Source organism: Neovison vison, chromosome 5 (assembly GCF_020171115.1).
Source record: "Neovison vison isolate M4711 chromosome 5, ASM_NN_V1, whole genome shotgun sequence".
Taxonomy (NCBI): domain Eukaryota; kingdom Metazoa; phylum Chordata; class Mammalia; order Carnivora; family Mustelidae; genus Neogale; species Neogale vison.
In genome coordinates, this window is record NC_058095.1 from 5,518,282 (window position 1) to 5,536,940 (window position 18,659).

At 56.2% G+C, this 18,659-nt stretch overlaps 1 protein-coding gene across 4 annotated transcripts in view; it reads right to left on the reverse strand.

The window, feature by feature from the left end:
* Positions 1 to 278: 278 nt before the first annotated feature.
* LOC122905985 (SAP30 binding protein) overlaps positions 279 to 18,659 on the reverse strand; it is a 37,522-nt gene continuing 19,141 nt past the window's right edge. For 2 of the 4 annotated variants that reach the window (XM_044247433.1, XM_044247431.1), the window contains 9 exons: positions 13,306 to 13,348; positions 8,179 to 8,267; positions 5,894 to 5,985; positions 5,123 to 5,183; positions 4,641 to 4,692; positions 4,134 to 4,136; positions 3,745 to 3,803; positions 2,271 to 2,355; positions 279 to 1,980 (listed from right to left, as the gene is read on the reverse strand). In XM_044247433.1, coding sequence (XP_044103368.1) covers positions 1,799 to 1,980; positions 2,271 to 2,355; positions 3,745 to 3,803; positions 4,134 to 4,136; positions 4,641 to 4,692; positions 5,123 to 5,183; positions 5,894 to 5,985; positions 8,179 to 8,267; positions 13,306 to 13,348 — 666 coding nt within the window. In that variant the 3' untranslated portion in view covers positions 279 to 1,798. The remainder of the gene's footprint in view (positions 1,981 to 2,270; positions 2,356 to 3,744; positions 3,804 to 4,133; positions 4,137 to 4,640; positions 4,693 to 5,122; positions 5,184 to 5,893; positions 5,986 to 8,178; positions 8,268 to 13,305; positions 13,349 to 18,659) is intronic. The other 2 variants (XM_044247434.1, XM_044247432.1) reach the window with 1 other exon arrangement.

Genomic DNA, 18,659 nt, shown 5'->3' on the forward strand with positions numbered 1-18,659 from the left:
GTTCAGAGGGATTAGAGGGCTTGACCCAACTCACAAGTCTTCTGAGGGGAATAGCCGGGCCACATGGGGCTGCCCAACTCATTGGGCGAGTGCCCTTTACTGTCCAGTGGCAGGGCAGGGGGTGTGCAGAGGACAGCCAAGGGCCATGACCCTGGCTGGTCTTAGCTGTGGAGTCTGCTTCTCACCTTGGTCTAAATGAAGGAGGAACCGGACAGGCCAGCAACAAAGTTATTGTCTACACAGCTCTTGCATAAATCATTGCACAGACTCCTCACAACTGCCTTAGGAAGCTTTATTACGGGGATCTGACAGAGAAGACTCACAGAGACAAGGGCTAGAGACACATGACTAAAACACGACTTGTTTAAACCAGGCTCCAGAGCAGAGGTGCCGAGTCTCGGTCTCCCGCCACTCCCACGGCGCCGCATGGAGCTACGGAGGGGCCTCTGGCGGAGGCTGCAGGGCAGGAGGCCTTCACAGACCCCCTTGGGGCTAAGGGGGCAGCAGCTCCTCGCCCGGGTTGCCAGGTCCCATCGAAGGAGGGGAGCGGGATTGACCGCTCTCAGCGCCCGAGTGTGTGGGGCAGGGCACGGGGGCAGGGACACACGCGAGTCCAGTCAGATTGCGGGGACGGTGGGGTGACACCGGCACCCTCGGCCAGTGATGCAGGCACTGGGGTGCTCTCGGGACTGCCTTCCCAGCCCTCTGTGCCCCAGAAGCTACACGGTTCTTCACGGCCTGGCTTCCCCCTCCGACACGGAGCCCTTCCGCTGGCCTGGAGAGCTGCCAGGGAGCCAGAAAGGCAGCAAATTCCCTCCGGACTCTGGAGCCGGCAGCGGCTGGGAAATCGGTTTTGGCCTCGAGAGGAGCCCAGCGGCCGCTGGTGCTGCCCAGACGCTGCTGTGGGGCAGAGATAACAGGCACAGGAAAGGTGGGGTGGCAGGATCCTCCCAGGAGCCTGGCTTTCACGTAAACAACGAGCTGCCGCCGGCCGGGGCAGGAGGTGATTCATGTCCCACACGGCGCGGGGCCTGCTGGCCACGCTCACCAGGCACTGAGGGACCGGGGCCACCGTGGCCGGGTGCTGAGGCCTCTCTGGCTCTGTGTGTGGGTTGGGGATCAAACCCAGGCCTTCTGGCAACTGGCTTGACTTCAAAAGCCTGGGTGTGTCTAAAAACTGGTCGGGGGAGGGCTCAGTCACCCCCAAGGGAAGAGAGGCCTCGGCTCTCATCGGAGACCTGGCTGGGTTTCAGGATCAGGGCAGTGGACAGCGGGACCAGGGGGCTCCCCTACCATCAGGGCTCCCATCTGCCCGTGCCAAGAGGCGTACGCTGGGAGTGATCACACGCCAACTTCCCGGGCCACCCCCACGGACTAAGGCCATAGGCTTCGGCCGCTCCACTACCAACGCTGAGGTAGTGACCCTGACAAGAGATGGAGAGAGCACTTGGAACTCCCACTTCTGCCTGAAAACAGACCACAGTAGAGGCCAGTGCAGCCAAGAGGCCCGAGCTGGGAAACACGGCACTTTTAATAGGGCCCCGGGCCCCAAGTGGTGTGTCCACACAGTCCATAGCACCCAACTCCTCTGTGGCAATGTCCTTTCCCTGGCTGGAAAGCCACACAGAGGCTCCTCTTGGGGTGGCACCTGGGAGCAGATCCCAGTCCTGAAATAAACAGAGCGGCTCCTCCGCGCTAATGCGGTTCGCTGCGCTACACAGTCTCCTTGGGCCCCGGAGCGGCTCCTCCCATCGACGGGAAGAAGAATGTCCGAGCCACTCCAAGCTGGTCCCTCAGGTCACTGCTTGGCCTTTTTCACGATGGTGCCCACGGCAGAGATCACAGTGGTCTTGGAGCCGCTGGCGCTGGTGGTCACCGTGACGACGGCGGGCAGGGTCGCCGTGGTGGTGAGGATGGTGGGCTGCGCTATCGTCGTCACCGGGATGGCCGAGTCCCACTTGCTTTTCCTCTTCTGGGCATCTGTAATAAGGCGAGGGAGGCGTCAGGACCCAGACGAACCGAAAAGCAACACTCCCTTTTCTAGCAGGTCAGAGTTGAGCGGCCCCTGCCACAGAAATGCCAGGGCAGCCAGTGGACTGGGGACCCCACCCCAGGCTCCCTACAGGCCTTAACAAATTCTGGGGTCAGAAAAAAGCACAGCAGGTGGGAGCCTAGGCCCAAGATCCCCACAGCCTCTCCTCCCCCAGACAAGGCAGGGTGACCCTCGCTCCATTCGTGGTGTGGCTGGAAGCGGACAAGCCCCCTTCTACCTGCCACCGCTGTGCTGGCCGTGGTGGTGGTGGTGGCCGTGGCGTTGGTCGTGGTACCTTTCTTGGTGCCTGTCACAAACTCGATCTGGAGGGAGAGCGGAAAAGAGGTAAGGGCAGGGCACAGATGGGTACCGTACAAAGGAGGCCCTGGGCAGCCGCACTGCCGCACCATCTAAGGGAGGGACGGGTGTCGGAGAGGTGTCCAGAGGAGACTTTTACTACCTTTCTTTTTTAAGCTGGGGTGGGGGAGAGGAGGGGAGAGTCTCAAGCAGGTGCCACACCCAGCATGGAGTTGACTTGGGGCTCGATCTCTCGACCCTGAGATCAGGACCTGAGCCCAAACCAAGAGTTGGATGCTTAACTGACTGAGCCACCCAAGCACCCCTTTTATTTTTATTATTTTTTAGGAGTGGGGAGGGGCAGAAAAAGAGGAAGAAAAAGGATTTACTTTTACTACTTCAAGGAGAGTCTTCCTTTTTTTTTTTAGTATTTTATTTATCTGAGAGAGCGAGAGAGCGTGGGCGCGTGCCCGCACGTGTGCACATAAGGAGGGGAGCTAGAGAGGGAGAAGCAGACTCCCCGATGAGCCGGGAGCCTGACATGGGGCTTGATCCTAGGACTGCAGGATTACGACCTGCTTCACTGACTGAGCCCCCCAGGTGCCCCAAGGAGAGCCTTCCAGACAGACCCTGGAATGCTCTGGGCATCACTGGGATTCTGTACATGCAGGACACATCAACCGGCTGCCCTGCCTCACATTCCGAATGGAGGTGCCCCCCCCAGCCCTGCCGCCTGAGGAGCAGCACAGCTTTGGTCCCCGTGTGCTGCAGACATGGCCCACGCTAAGCCTGGGGTTTGGAACAGGGAGGGAAAGAGAAGGGACCGTTCCACCAGCACTAAGAATGAGAACCTGATTGCCCAGCAGCTGCTTGGAGGGCCACTGGCACACCCGGGATGCAGCTCCTGCCGGGGGTTTGTTGGGGGTGGGGTCGGGCGGCATCCTGGAGGCCCTGCTGCCGCTGGAAGGTCAGAGCAGAGCAAAGTCCGGCAGAGCTAGCGGCCCGAGCACATTTAGTCTCAGAGCCAATTTGTTCCCCAAAGGATCCAGACCGTGCTGCTTGGGAAGAAGTGGTGGTCAGGGGCCTAAAATAAGGGGTCCCCCGGCACCAGGTGCGGGACCTGCAAGGAGGCACTGAGGCGGACTGTGGAGATCAGACCTGGAGGCCGAGAAAGTGCTCTCAGAAGGAAGACCGTCACTCTACTCAGGCCGGCGAGGACATGGGACAGCAGCGAGAGCCAGCAGAGCGCCACAGTGGTGAGGGGAGCAGAGGGAGGGTGCAGCGCAGCAGACCACAGACCCCAAGAAACCAAATGGAAGCAACCGAGAGGCACCTTCAAGCTGACGGCGGGGGCTGTGAAATGACAGTCCACACACCTGCCCCTCCCACCACCAGGATATTCATCCGTCACTTACTTTGGTTCGTTCCTTTTTGGCCTTTTCCAATTTGTCCATTTCAATCTTCTGGGCTTTAGCTACAAAGACAAGAGAGGATCTAAGAAAAGCAGCCCTGGAACAGCTCCCGCGTGAGGGGCCACTTTAGGCCGAGGGCCCCTACACCCGCACTTGCCACACCCCGTACTCTTGCTCAGTGCGCACACCCAGCCTCCAGGCCATGGGGCTCACTGTCCTGTTGCGATGGACAAATGGAAGGGCTGGTCCTCGGCTGGCACCAAGCAGAGGCCTCACACCAGCAGGCTCAGGGGCTGGGGCTGTGCACCCTCGTGTGGAGGGGCCGGCTGCTCCTAAGCGCCAACAGACTGTCGTCGCCATGTGGGGATGCAGGCCCCGTGTGGACAACCTACCCGCTGACCCAGAAAAGCCGGGTTACAAACTTGAGGTACAATGTTGGCAACTCATTCAAATTAACGCAGGACAAAACTTGTATGGGCCGAACCAAACACAACTATAGGCCAGATCTGGGCCAGGGGCTGCAGGGTTAAGACCTGTCAGCAGAGGGCTCGGACTCTGAAATTTCTCTCTGTTCTCCCTGGGGGGACCTCTCTCTGCACCTTTGAACCTCAGCTCGAACAGGACTTCCTTGGCAAGGCCGATCCCACCCCCTCTGCTCTGGCCCCCTTCAGCCGGCTAGGGCGCCCTACCCGCACCCCCACCACACCCGTCACTGCTGGGACTCCTCCTTCTTTGCCTTCTGGGCCAGGTCGTAAGCCTCCTACGTCCCAGAAGGTCTGTACCATTCAAGGCTGTATACCCACTGCCCCGGACATGGCCTGACACAGGGGAAACCCTGAAATACATGTTGGCGGGCTGACCAAACAGACAGAAGGACAGATGGACGGATGGCCACCTACCTAATGCCTCATAGTAGGAGTCCTCAGACCAGCCGTGGGGGTCGAACATATCCTGCAAAATAAAGAGCTAACGCTGTAGCCAGCAAGGGTTGTTGGATGACAAACGGCTTAAAAACCCAAGTCCCTCCATGGATTTTTCCTAGTCTGGAGGCCCCTGCCAGGTCCAGCCACGGGGTAACCGATTTCCTCCTGGGAGTATGAGGCAGTGAGGCATTCGTCTGTGGACTTTGCCACAGGAGCACAGCGAGTGCACGCTTGGGCCTTAACCAGTCAGGGTCCCAGGGCCAGGTCTGTCGCTGTGATCTCTCTCCTGGACCATTTCAGAGCCGGGGGGGCTCACTCGAGGGAGCTGGGGCCTGTGCTCTTCAGCCAGCACTGCTGCTACACTGGCCTGCGTCGTGGCTCCAGGCCAAATCCAGCAGACCGAGCGCAGCACCCTGGGCAGCCCCCCTCAACCCGCCGCCTCTGTGCGCAGGGCATACCTTTGGGTAGTTGGTGCCCAGCTCATCGATTGCACAGAACTGGATCAGCTTCTCATAGATGCTGAAAGAACAGCAGAAGGCATTGAGCAAGCCCTGGTTCCATGCCGTGTGTGCAGCAAATTCTGAGAGATCAGAACCGTCTGGTTCTTGGGCTCAAATGAACCCTTTAAACCCAGCTGAACTGTTCCATGCAAGCTTCGTGATAGAAGGGGAAATGTCCCCTGGCCTGGCATGAAGTCATTCCCAGTCCTCCCCACGCCCAGAGAGATGGCTCATTAGCCAGGGGCCAGGACAGGTACGGTGTCCAGGTTTTCCGTCTTATCCGGACAGCTGACCTACAGTTTGTGGGGCGGGGCGGGGCAGGTCCCTGCTGTCACTATATCAGGCTCCCATGTGTGCCATGTGCTTGGGGCCCCGGATGGAATAAGACCTGGACAAATCTCTGTACCTAAATCCTGTCACCTCGTGCAGCCCCAGTGACAGTTTGGAGGGGAAGAGGAACCCACACGGACTATCTAGTCCAATTCCCCCACTGTAGAGATGAGGAGACGAGGCCTCGAGAGGCTGTACGCCCTAGGAGCAGAGCGAGGAGGAGAACCCAGCTCAGGCCTCTCGGCTTCCACTCTTCATCCTGGTTTGTGTTACTGCAGCCTGGGTGGTGGGCACAGGTGCCATCTTAGCTAGGCCTCTCCCTGCCACTTCCACAGGGGCATTCAGTTCCAGGCCGACATCAGTGACTCACCTGACCCTGCAGGCCCATGGAAAACTCACCTGGGGTTCCGAAATTCTTTTTTCCTTTGGATAATGTAGTTCATATCCATTCCCTCTTTTATCTTCCGCTCATAAAGCTTCTGGATCTTGTCCTACAGAAGAGAAACAGAAGGGTACTTCTGACACCACCTACCCATGGCAATCCGAGCCTGTGGTCACATGTGCTGGGTGGACACTTGGGCCACAGAGACCCACAGAGCCATGCGAAGACCTACTCCAGTCACATTGTCTTTCTCCACCCAGCCTGTGACCAGCGCTGAGCACAAGTAAGAGGAACCGAGACCAATCTGTTTTCCTTTTGCTTTCTCCTCACTCCCTCTGGACGGCTGGCAGAGGGAGCAGTAAAAGGTCAAGGTGGAGAAACCATGGAGAAGACAAGGGAGGACTCCTCCACTGTCAGTCAGCTCCTGAATCCCCCCAAGAGGATGGGCAGGGGGGCTCAATGCTGGTTTTCAATTTTAACATAGGCTTCAGTCCTCAGTGGGAGACCTAGGAAGGCTACATCCTTTCAGAGGAAGGAAGGAGTAGTGTTTTTTGGATCTGGCCCCACAAACTTCCTACAGTATCCTTTGTAGGCAGGCTCACAGACGGCCAGTCCCCACGACGTTATTAAGAGGCACTGTCAGGGGTCAAGAGCCGGTCTCATTAAAGTTACCCCCCGCCCCAGACCCGTCCTCTGGCTTTCAGTGGGCAACAGGAGAACCAGCTGGCAGGGAGCCAGGCCAGTCCCACAGGTGTCTCAAGGCCCAGAGAGATGAGGCCGGTAGCAGATGGCAGCCACACCACCCAGCGTGGGAAGAGGCCCCAGAAACCCGGGTCTCAGGGCAGAGTCACCTCCGAGGAGGAGCAGTCTTACCCAGCAAGGCTGGTGCTGGCCCAGGGCAAGGCCTCTCTGCAGCCTCCCCGACTAGTGGCGGCTAAATGCACAGACTCTGCAGAAGGAAAACATGTGGGGCACTCTTCACCTGCGGGAGGTGGTGGGCAGGGCTGGAGGTCCCGTGTGACGCCCTTGGGGAACATCAGGAGAGGTGATCCACTCCCTGTGTCAGAAGGCTGACTCCTTCTGCCGAGACTGGCCAGAGGAAGCACTGAAGTGCAGAGAGAGGTCTGTAATGCCTTTGCCAGGGCAGAGACCACCAAGAACGACACACCTCCCCGTTCTCTCTTCAAGGGCAAACCAGGGAGGCCTCACACGGAAGGCTTGGCCCTCTGAGGCCGACCTGTATCTTACAGATTACTCTCCTGGGTTTCCTGGGTCATCAGAGGGGTTCTCCCATTTCGGGCCAACTAAAGTGTTCACTGAAGGTCATGGTTTCTAGCACTAGAAGGATCTAAAAATGAGAAATGCGCTGAACTTGAGGGCTGAGCCAGCTGTCTGTCTGTCTGGCAGAGACTGCCGGACTGTCCTTACAGGCTGCGGCTTGTTGCCTGGCGGGGAGACGAGGGCTGTGCTCATGGACAACTCAGCCAAGGGAGGAGACTTCTGGGAAAGGAAGAGGATCTGTGCCGTGCCCCCAGCCCGGACGCGGGCTCTGCCCAGCCACCTGCATTCTTCAGTCCCTGAGCCCCTTAGTCATGCATCTGTTAGGATGGCACCCTGGGCCTGTGCTGTGGCCAGAGGGACCAGCAGAACCTACGGGATCCAAGGTAGAGCAGGGGGACCGGGCGCCCACACTGGGCAGCCCCAGGTGTCTGCTCTCGTGTCCATCACGAGGTTCCACACCCACGGGAACCCGCCGAGGGCCAAGGAGAAACAACTGCAGGTGCTGAAAAGCAGATGCGAGGCCCAGCTGCCCCCGAGGCCCTGCTCCCAAGGGAGTGACTGCACTAATTGCCCCAGTTCCTCCCAGTTTCAAAACCCCAGGCCGGGGCTGTTTGCGACCTTGTCAGGAGAGGAGGACAAGAACCTTAGGCACACCAACGCCTGTGTTTCTGCATTTCTACAAACCGACTTCCATTCTCATGGTTCCTCCATTTCTCAGGCAAGTGCCCCCTGGCTCAGCTGGGCCGCACAGAAAGTCAAGGTATTTTCTCTGTCCAGGCTTAGGACCCCATGGAGGGCGAGCTAGGGGGTCCCCGCTCGAACAGCGCCAGGTGAGGAGGGAGGGGCTGGCGGTGGGATCAGAGCAAACTCCTGTCGCAGGCGAGGAGAGGTGACCAGGATGTGCGGGCCCCTGCTGACCTGGCTGCTTCTTCTACGGAAGGCTCTTTAAGTCAGACCAAACCGGACACCCGAGCAGCCCTTCCCCCCGACAAGGGCTGCGGCAGCTGAGCCCCGCACTTACTTGCAAGTGGTTCGAACACCTGCCAGGGGGCTCGGGCGGGATCTTGATTTCATCGGGTGACATGTTCCGGACTCTTTCAGAAAAGGAGGCTGTGAGAGAACAGAAAGAATTCTCTGTGGATGTACGTGGTGGGGGGCGGGCATAGGATGGGGGCTAAACATGGTTAGGAAAAAAAAGGCACATATGACCTTTTCAGGAAGAGAGAAAGGCTATGGAACAGTACAGTGGTGTTCAGAGTGGCTTCTCTGTCATCTGAGTTGAGATCGAACGACCAGAAGGAGCCAGCGTGTGCCAACACGGGGGAAGAGAAGTTCAGGCAGAGGGGACAGGCGGCAAGAATGCATAAAACCACGTCCTAGAAGTGAACTTTTCAGGAAAAGGTCTGTCCAGGGTTTGCTGGTGAATGTCTAACAACCCGTTGGGGGAAGGGGAGGGAGCTTTGAGCTGCAGCATCTGCCGGTTTCTGGGTTACTGATGCTCTTGTTGCTGGACCCAGGCCCAGAAAGAGGGGAGCACCACCAGTCCACAGTGCGAGCCGGCTCCAGCCCCCCGGGCTATGTTCCTTTAACACCTCCCAGGATTCTGGAAGCTCTTGCCCAAGATAGAGAAGTTCAGAGTTCCTCTAGGACTCAAAACATTCAAAACTGCCTGGTGCATAAATGATGTTTTAAAAAAAATTACCTGTTATTAGTTTAGTCTTTTGAAAATAAACCAATCAACCCTCCGCTGGCCCACCTCATTCTTGGGAACAAAAGGCCTGATTCTGACGTGAAGAACCACAACTCCCAAGGGATAATTCCCTCGGAGATCTGCCACTGCCCACCCAAGTTGCCCTGCTCGCTCTGTTCCCTTCCCCGTAGCCTCTGGCCACCCTGGGCCTGCAGAATGTGCTCGGGATCGGACAATGCACCATTTGTTGTAAGATTCTGTCTGTGCTCTTTACAATGTTCTCTCATGAAAAGGGCCATACACTGAGCAAACGGCAGGCGGAGTGGGGTGGGGCAGGATGAAGGGAAAGAATGAACAAACCAGCACCAGTTAACACCCAGCAAGCAGCTGCTGGGTACCCACTGTGTGCCAGGCCCTGGGCCAGACTATCTCTTAGCCCTGAGTGGCTGTCCGGACTGGCTGGTGAGAGCCTAGCACAGCCTTTGCCTTTTTTCCTCCCAGCGCCGGGTTAATATTTTTCTTAGCAGATAAGGTACTTTGATCTCAGCTCAGAGCGTCACTATTAGTATAAGTAGCTCAGTGCTGAGCAGGGCTGAGGGCATGGCTCTGTGGGCTTTGCCAGCCTCAGTTGCTGCAGAACAGGCCTGCACACACTGCAAAGCCCGAGGCTGGGGCAGAGTCTCAACACGCTACACGTGCCAACGCCTCTGGTCGGCAGCGGGGTTCTCACTGGATGCGCCCTGACAACAGAGCGCTAGGCCAGCCATTTTGGGTGAGGGCAAGACCGGGATGGGGTGACCTACCCTGCTGTGGACCTGGGACATCAGTGCAGCCCACGAGCAGTTTCCACCAGGGGACTACATGCTCCTCTTTGCCTGGCCTTTCCCTTCTGCCTCCCAAGTCCTGAAGCAATGGCAGTACCCAGACCTGGCTGGAATTTAAGTTTCCTCCTGACTTCCCCCTTCTTTTCAGCCCTGGGAGGGGCTGGGGTTCTCAGCCAGAGGCTCAAGCAGGCTGCAGAGGCCAGCTGCGAGCAGAACTGGCTGGCATGAGCTGTCCTCGGTATTTCTAGAGGGCAAAAACAAGGAGGGCCCTGACGTGCTTTGGGCACAAATGAGGAGGGTGAAGCTCTGCCCTAGGGGTGCGGGGGTGGGTGAGGGAGGGGGAGAGAGAGTGTGTGTGTGTGTGTGTGTGTTTGTGTGCAGCTCGGACAAAGAATGCCCTTTGGCATTTGCCAGGAAAGCCTTTTGGAAAAACAGGGTGTGACACCGTTGCCACAGCAACCCAAACACACTAGGGCTCAAGTGGTGTATAGTATGACTGGGGTGGGGGGAGCCCCTCCTGAGCTCCCGGGTTAGGAACAAAAGCATTCCTATGAAGTAACTGGCAAGTGAAGGGACAGTTAGAAAATCAGGTAAAAAGTTCTGCACAGCTTCCAGGAGCAATCTTTCAGTGACTCTCTTTCCTAAGTCCCAGCACAATCTCAAGTAGAAGACCTCAAACCTGCATATATGGTCATTTGAGCAGCCACAAAGCCTCAAACCATTTTCCCAGGAAATCCGTTGAGAAATGTGTCCAGGCCCTTAGGGCAGCTCCAGGTACCATGGCTGCTCTTGGGTGTGCTGGGGCATTCTAGAAGGGCAGCTGTACTCAGAAGTCTACCTTGGTGATTCACCCCTGTGCACACCCAAGCCAGGAAACAGCCCTGGTATCCATAGCTGCCAGGTGTGAATCTGAGCAGGAGCGGCTTGTTGGTCGAGCTTACGTACTGGTGGGGAGCAAGGAGTGCCTGGGGGTACTGTGGGGCTGCGAGCAGGAGCAGTGGACTGCTCTCTAGTTCACTAGGGACATGGAGAACCGAACCGATTATCACCCCAGGCATGACCACGGGGCGCCAGTGGGGCACTTGGGGGGCATCTGTGCTCAGCTCTGCAAAGTGGCCACGGTGCTGGGAAGACCTATGGGTCAGCTTTTCTGCTTTCATTTGTTCCATTAAACCTGGGGCTACACATATGTCCACACATATGAAAATCCTTCCCATACCAGGGAGAGCAACCTGAGAGTCCCATCTCCAGAGGTACTAACGAAGGAGCCGAGTGCAGACTGAGCTCAACTATCACCTCGTCACTGAAGATCGGTAGGAGGAATCAGGACAATGAGGCTTCAAGACCTACTGGGGTGAATGGAGAAAAAACCATGGGGGTAACCCTACTGCGAAAGAACGTACTTAGAAGTAAAATGGAACTACGGATACGCCCAGTAACACGGAAGGATCTCAAAAACACGCTGAGTGAAAGAAGCCAGACAAAGAACAAGATGGTCATTTCATTTCTATCTGTGGTTCTCAACGGAGGGGCAATTACGTTCCCCCAGCCCTCAAGGGGACATCTGGGAATGTCTAGAAACATTTTCCCCTGTCACATCTGGCAGAGGGAAGGGAGTGCTAGGGGCATCCTGAAGACTGAGCATATGCTAAGACACGGTGTCGAACACATGCCAGGTCCCCACGACAAGGAATGCTCCAGCCCAAAATGGCAAGAGTGCCAAGGCTGAGAAATCCTGCTCTTTATGAAATTCTAAAAAAGGGAAAAACTATAGTGAGAAAAATAGATCACTGCTTACCTGAGGTCAAGGGAGGAAACAGTCTACAAGGAGAGGGGTATGGGGAACATTCTGGAGTGATGGGGAAAAAAAAAATTTTTTTTAAACATTTATTTCTCTTTAAGTTAGCTCTAGGCCTGGGGCACCTGGCTGGCTCGGTGGGTTAAAGCCTCTGCCTTCAGCTTGGGTCATGATCCCAGGGTCCTGGGATCGAACCCCTTCTCTGCTCAGCAGGAAGCCTGTTTCCTCCTCTCTCTCTCTCTGCCTGCCTCTCTGCCTACTTGTGATTTCTGTCTGTCAAATGAATAAATAAAATCTTAAAAAAAAAAAAAGAAAAAAAAGTTAGCTCTAGGCCTAATGTGGGGCTTGAACTCCTGACGCTGAGATCAACAGTCACATTCTCCACCAACTGAGCCAGCGGACGCCCCCGGAGTGACAGACGTGTCTTACACTGTGACTGTGACGGGGGTCAACAGGACTATAGGGATGTGGCAAAGCTCATCTAATGGCACAAAGTGGCAAGGAGAGAACAGGTGGAAGCTGGGGAAGAAGTCGTGGTGGAGAAGTCGTGGTGGAGATGGCTGATGTGCCCCCATCTCATAGCCCGCTAGACACAGGAGCCTCCCGGGCAGCCTGTCTGCAGACCCCACAACCACCCCCACCCCTAGTTTCTTGGGAGTACACACAGGGCTTGGCAAGGCGGGGAGGGAACGGGAGACCAAGGCTCTGGTCCATACCTACCCCTGTGGATTACCCACTCGAAGGAAGCCACACTGCTTCCTCTGTCTGCAAAGCCAAGGGGCACATCCCCTGAGTGCCATTTTCTCAGGAGTGAACACTAAGGTCTAGAAAAATTCTGGTTTTTATAGGATTTTAAAGACTCACTCAGGGATAAAGGCAGAATCCTGCTGAGGGCCTGGGCTAGTCATCGTGGTATGTTCCTACCCAAGCCTTCCTCAGCAAACAAAAGTAATGGAACAACTTTTAGTTCTTTTAGTTAGGAAAACCAGAATGGGTCCCCATATCCTGTAACCCTTTAGAGGATCCCGTCCAAAAACAGGACAAGGGGCTGCGAGCCAGAAAGCCTCCATCTGGAAGAGTGGGAGTGGCTTTTGCAGGCCGCAGCCGCGGCAGCCCCGGGGAAGCAGGACCTCCGCTTTGTGAAGGTTAACACACCAGGCAGGGAAAGATGGTCACAGTCACCACAGAGAGGAAGGGTCACCCTTTCATGAGGTTGGGACAGGCTTTGGAAGAGCTGTTTACAAAGCCCACGACCAAACTGTCAGAGTTGAGGGACTTTCTAAAAAGGATCAGGAGGCTGGGGCTAGCACAGGACTGGGATGATGGTGTGCCATTTCCCAGAAACATAACTGCCCCGTCCTCCTAAGTCACAAAGTATCCTAGACTCTGGGGCTGTGAGGCATGTTCCCTCCTGGGGACAGACCAAAGTGCCAGCAGAGGCCACATTTGCTCCTTGACTACACGAGTATGCCAGCAAAGTGGGGCGGAGGCGTTCAAGGACAGAGGACAGGCCTAGGGCACCAGGGGAATGAGCTCCCAGCTGAAGGAGGCCCCAAATCCATCTTGACAACATTGGCAACTGACCGAAGCCCAATGAAACGCACCATGAATATGATTTTCAAAGAAGAATTGTTCCCTGGGTGTCCTACTCAGACATCTTAGCAAATGCCAAAGGCCCCGGGAGCGCACATGAAGAGAAGGCTGTCAGCAGAGCGGCAGCCTTGGCTGAAGCAGAGAGAAGCCCCACGCAGGGCCAGGCCCGGGCGTGGCGGGAAGCCAGGTCACTCCAGGCAAGGCTCAGACATCTGCCCCCGAGACTCCCCGGGGGGTACTCACCAACTAATTCCTGAGGATCTCGCTTTTCTACTTCTGGGTTATCCTGCAAAAGAGAAACAAATACAAGGAGGTGAGTCCAGGACTCCTGACCACAGCTCCTCTCTCCACTGAAACCACGCAGGATTTTAAGGGAGGAGAAAAGGTGCAGGCAACACAAGGAACCTAAGAGCGAGCCGGTGCTTTGGGGGCCTTCTGGGACCCTGGAGCCGCCTCAGCCCCCTTCGTCATCAGAGTGGCCAGGACGCTCGGATGCCTGCTTCAGTCTCTCCTCCACAGCCTCCAGCAGGAACCAACGTCCACCAATGCCGAGGAGAGCAGACACCAGCCTCCATCGCCTGGACGCCTGGACTCTGCCCACCGTCTCCCCTGGGGGCTGGTCAGCCATCCCCGATCACGCCGCCCCTACCTGGCACCGAGGAAGCAAGAGAAGGCAACTTCCCAACACAAGAATTCCAAGAGACAAAAGTCTCTGTGGCCAAGAGATTGTTCTCGCTTTCAGTTTAAGCAGAAACGGGAGACTTTATCGTCGGGGGAAGCTCACGGAACCCTGGGGCAGGCATGTGCTGGGCCTTTAAATAAGTGACTGACCCGGGCCCCAGTAAGGTCCTGGCACAGGGGCGGCTTCTCTCCTGGCTCTCCTGGGCTCGCCTCTTGACTCTTTACATTGGCTTTCTCTCTCTCCAAAGAAAAAGCTCTCCCTGATCCTTAACGCAAACTTCCGCCCTGCAACACCACTTCTGCGGGTCCTTCAGGCTGGCCGAGAGCAGAAATTTCTGGGCAAAGCTTTCTTATCATACGTTCTTCTGGCCTCGCTCTGTATTTCCCTGCTCAGAGGACATGCTTCATCCAAACCAAAGCCACCTGGAAAAGGCTACGGTCCCAGCCCGTCGCAAGCCTGGACACAGGGAGGGAGGAAGGCCTCCCCTTGCTTCCACTGTCCCACATGGCCGCTGGCAACAACATACCTGTCTCGCCCGTCTCGGGGGAAACCCGGCCCCTCACACACAGCCCGATCAGGGCTTTTAAGGGACACCGCGGGCTAAGGATCAAAGTGGCAGAAGCTGGGCTCACAGGAAGCTGTAATCTCCTTTCTTTTCCCTTTGGTTGGCGGGGGCGGGGGCAGACAAGACAGTAACAACTCTGGAAAATGGGCACCCGGCCACAGCTGCGGAGCTCTTGTGTGCTCCACTTACGGTTGTACCAAGTAACATTTCAGAAGAGAAGGTGCCAGGAGGCCATCGAAAGCCCTCCCGTGCTATGGCTCCAGGCCAAGAGCAGAGCGGTCGTTCTTAACGTCCTTCCCCAAAAAGTCCCTCCTGATTCTGGGACAGGCCCAAACCCCTCACTCTTCTGAACACTACAGCCATTCATTCGACCTGGGCGGGCGTGACGTTCTAGGCCAGGCTGCTTAGCAACGGTCTCCCCCAGCCACCCGCCCCCTGCCCATCAGGTGGGCAAAGAGGAGGCAGGCCTGTGCGAGGGAGCGGGAGCAGAGGGCTTGGGAGGCGTGCCTGGAGGACTGCCATGGCCAATTCAGGCTGATCATCAATCAGCTGCTTTACGGGGAGGGCCCGTCTCCAGGGGCCCCACAACAACCCCTTTGTAGCAGTGACTCCCAAGGAACCAATGTTAAAGAGCATGGCAGCAACAAAATGTGGGGCTGGAAAAGGTCCTTAAATTTTCCCTCTAGGGGACAGCTTTCTGGGTGCTAATTGTGGGAAAACATCAGTTGGGTACATCCTACCTCCCCTCCCCCAACCAGTATTCCAAGGACTGACCCTTAACCATTCAAAGGCCGCCTGGGGGAACCTTCCCAAAGCACCACCGGGCACCTGCCCCTCAGCTGGCCTGAGGAAGGAGGCACGAGAGCCACGTGGGAATCCCACAGGGTCCACTGTGGCATTCCAGAGGCACAGGAAGTTGGTCACCCAACACAGTGTCTCTTCTACAGGGAAAATACTTGTTCACCTGCAGGTTCCTTGGGCTGTGAGAAAGGCTGTGAGCCACCCTGGGGCCTCCAGCAGCCTGTGCGCGGCCCCCACCCCCGAGACAGGAGGGGCGGGGACTCCTGCATTTCACAAGGCCCTCGCCTGGCTTAGCTGGGGGCCGTTCAGTCACATCTCAGGGAGAAAGGCAATGCTGGGGCAAAAATCACCAACAGGAAGGTATTCTCCTTTCTTTCCATCTTTGGCTTGGTTCCTCATTCTTTCAAACTAATCTTTCTACACAAACACAAAAAGTGATAAAGTTGATAGTTGGTTTCAATTTGCCAACTGGTCTACTCTTTGCTTTTTCACTCTTACAGCACTGCGTGGGTGCACAGATGCACACTCCCGGGTGGGGTGTGTCCAGGGTGCCCCCGGGGCCCCGTGGAGCTACGGACTTCTGCTCAACCCCAAACCCGCCATCCCCAGGAACAGCCCCTCCCCTGCAGCAGAATTCAGTTCCATGATCCCTCCAAGCAGAGTGCCAATCCCTATGAACCATGGACCCAACTCTAAGTGCAAGAAGACTCTTTTGCCTTAAGAGAATCCTATAAACCGAAAATATAAATGAGCCACCCCGGATGGGAAGCCATATACTTTTGCACAAAGTTCTCCTGGAAAGACTTTGGAATCTGGTTGTTCGGATCCCTCCCTGTCACTACTACCCCTGGGACTCCTTGGCCCCGACAATGAAACAATGGGAACCTGTGCCTCCTGGTGGCCACACCTTGTTAGGTTTTAGAATGTAATTCTTCGGTCCTCTGACATCAATAAGCTGGGCTGTGAGCCTGCTGAGCTCTGGGCCAAGATGCCCCCCAAGATGAAGGCCAACCACCCAGGTTCTTTTGGATCCAAAAGCATTTAACCCCACATCCTGCCCAAACACAAGGATGCTGAGTTATGCCCCACACCAAAGGGCCTGTGGAGCCAAACACCAGTGTTCTTCAAAGGGGGATGGACCCAGGACCTCAAACGATGCTGAAGAACCAGCAGCAAGGAAGGAGAGTTGGGGGGTCTGCTGAGATGATGGAGGACGGCTGTCAAGTTCCCCGAAGACGCTTGCTGGGCTACTTCCCCTCAACTGTCCAGCAAGGTACACTTCATCCAATAAAGGCAGCCTCAGGGGGAGACAAAGTCCTGGGGGTAGTCCACACTTGAGAAGACCTAGACAGACACCCTCCTACCAGTCATGCCTCAGATACCAGGAACTCAGTACAAAATGAACCAAGCATCCATGATAGTTATTTTGGAAGGCAGCCATGAAAAAACATCTGATGAAGTATTTAATGTGACAGAGCTAAGGAGAGCGATGGAAGGGTCACATTATTAAACTGCCAGCTGTCCAAGACAACGGTTATAAACCCACCACAGGTTCTCTCTGTGCCCTTCAGGAGGCCGGAAGGCAGCCGTTAGGATACAGGTAAAAAGCAACAAGAAACCACTGTTCTTTTCTTCTCCCACGGCGCTGTTTTGGAATGCACAGGAGGGTCCCTGTCTTGACTTGTATGAATCTGTCCCCCTGATCTGCAGGGGGATATTCTCAGTTGGTCAAAGTCCTGAACTCAGCCAGGAGACCTCGTACCAGCCATGTGTCTGAGTCAGCCGGGAGGCACGGAACCCACAGCCCGGAAACTGGGACAGGCCTGGACACAGGCGCGCATGGCCCTCAGATGCGGTGGGCCAAGGGCTTCCCCTCCAGTTCACTAGGAAGGTGCAAACAAAGCATCTCAGCTAGCAGGTCCGAGGAGAAAAGGCCAGGTAAGCCGCTTAAGCCGTCTAGTTCAAGTCTACGTAAGACGCCAAGAAAAACAAAACAAATGCACAGCTTCTGAAGAAGCCAAATGAGAACACGGGAAGGGCAGGAGAAGTGCTGAGCTGGTCAAAGACATAAACTCTGAGGCGAGCCACCCCCCCCCCCGCCCGACTGTCGGCGCTCCTCTAACCTCGCTAGGCTCCCCCCTGAGCCTAAAGCCTCAGCAACTAGGGCGCCAGGGCATGAAGTGGCGGCGGCAGGCCAGGGGGTGGCCCTGGAGAACCAGGGACTTGCCCAATTTTGGTTCCTTAATCATTTGGGTCCAAGACCCGTAAGGATGCGGCAGATACAACAGGGGCCTTGTTCTCAGGGACTGCAGAGCCTGGAATGTGGTTCCCCCTGTAGAGAATACAAAAAAGTCCAGCCACTCAGAAACTATGACTGGAGCAGAGGAAGGAAACAGAAACAATACGGCTCCATGACGTGGGCTAAGCTGCCGTTTGAGCAGGGAGGACTTGCTCAGCAGAGAAGTACCAGATCCTGGTCGAGAGAAAATGGGGTTTTACTTAGAGCCAACAACGCTTCATCGCTCGCTCCTGGAGCCAGTCCCACAAAGCCCGCTCAAAGGTCCAGTGTCCAACCGCAGCCGGAGCAGTGCAGCCCCAGCCGCTAGATTCTGCCACATCTAAATGTGGTGGCTTTGCCCCAGCTCTGGGAGCATCGGGCACAGAGAAAGTACTCTGAACAGAGGGCAGAGGCCTCTCCCCGCTTGCAGGGAAAGAATGCAACAGACTGTACAGTTTTCCGATAGATGACTGACCTAATCCTGCTTCTTAAAAGTAGGTGGCAGCTGGGGAGGCAGATTAGTAAAACAATGCCCTCCAAATCTTCGATTCTCCCAGACCTGGGACTGCCCAAGCAGGTACTAAGTCCTGGTGACCGCTCACTGAGCGAGAGGACTCCTCACTGTGGTCTGAGGCCCTGGGTGACACCGTGCCGGCCACGTCAGCCCCCTCCCAGCACAGAGCGGCACCAGGGCCCAGGGAGAACTGGCCCCCCACAACTCCTCCTCCCCACTCTTGCTGGAAAGTAAGCCTCACTGAGACCTCGGTCCTCAGCTCAAGGAAGTCGTCTTCTGTTCCAGCCCGTTCAGCCGATGAGGACGTTTGCTCTGTTCTGGGCCCTCACTGTCTTCGTTACCATGGTGTTCCCAGCACCTGCAGGTTCGTGCCCTGCCCATAGCAGGTGCTCGAATACTGCTCGACCCTGATGAGACAGACAGACAGACAGATGCGCGCGCACACACACACACACACACTCCTTTGTAATAGGCCAGCGGTCCCTTCCTCCGCCCCGTTCCAGACCGCCTTCAGCTGCAGTGCTCCCCGCCACCAGACTCCAGACCGGTTTAGAGCCACAGTTAGCTCAATGTGCGACTCAAGTGTCAGACGGGGAGGCAGCAGAGGGGAACTAAGGAAGGGGCTAGACTTGGCAAAGAAAGGCTGATGAGAGACAGGCAGAAGGAGGAAGGCCACAGGAACAATACTTAATTAAAACAAAAAACAAAAAACAAAAACCAAAAAACCCCCCTTAAATCTAGCTTGACACTCCTAATC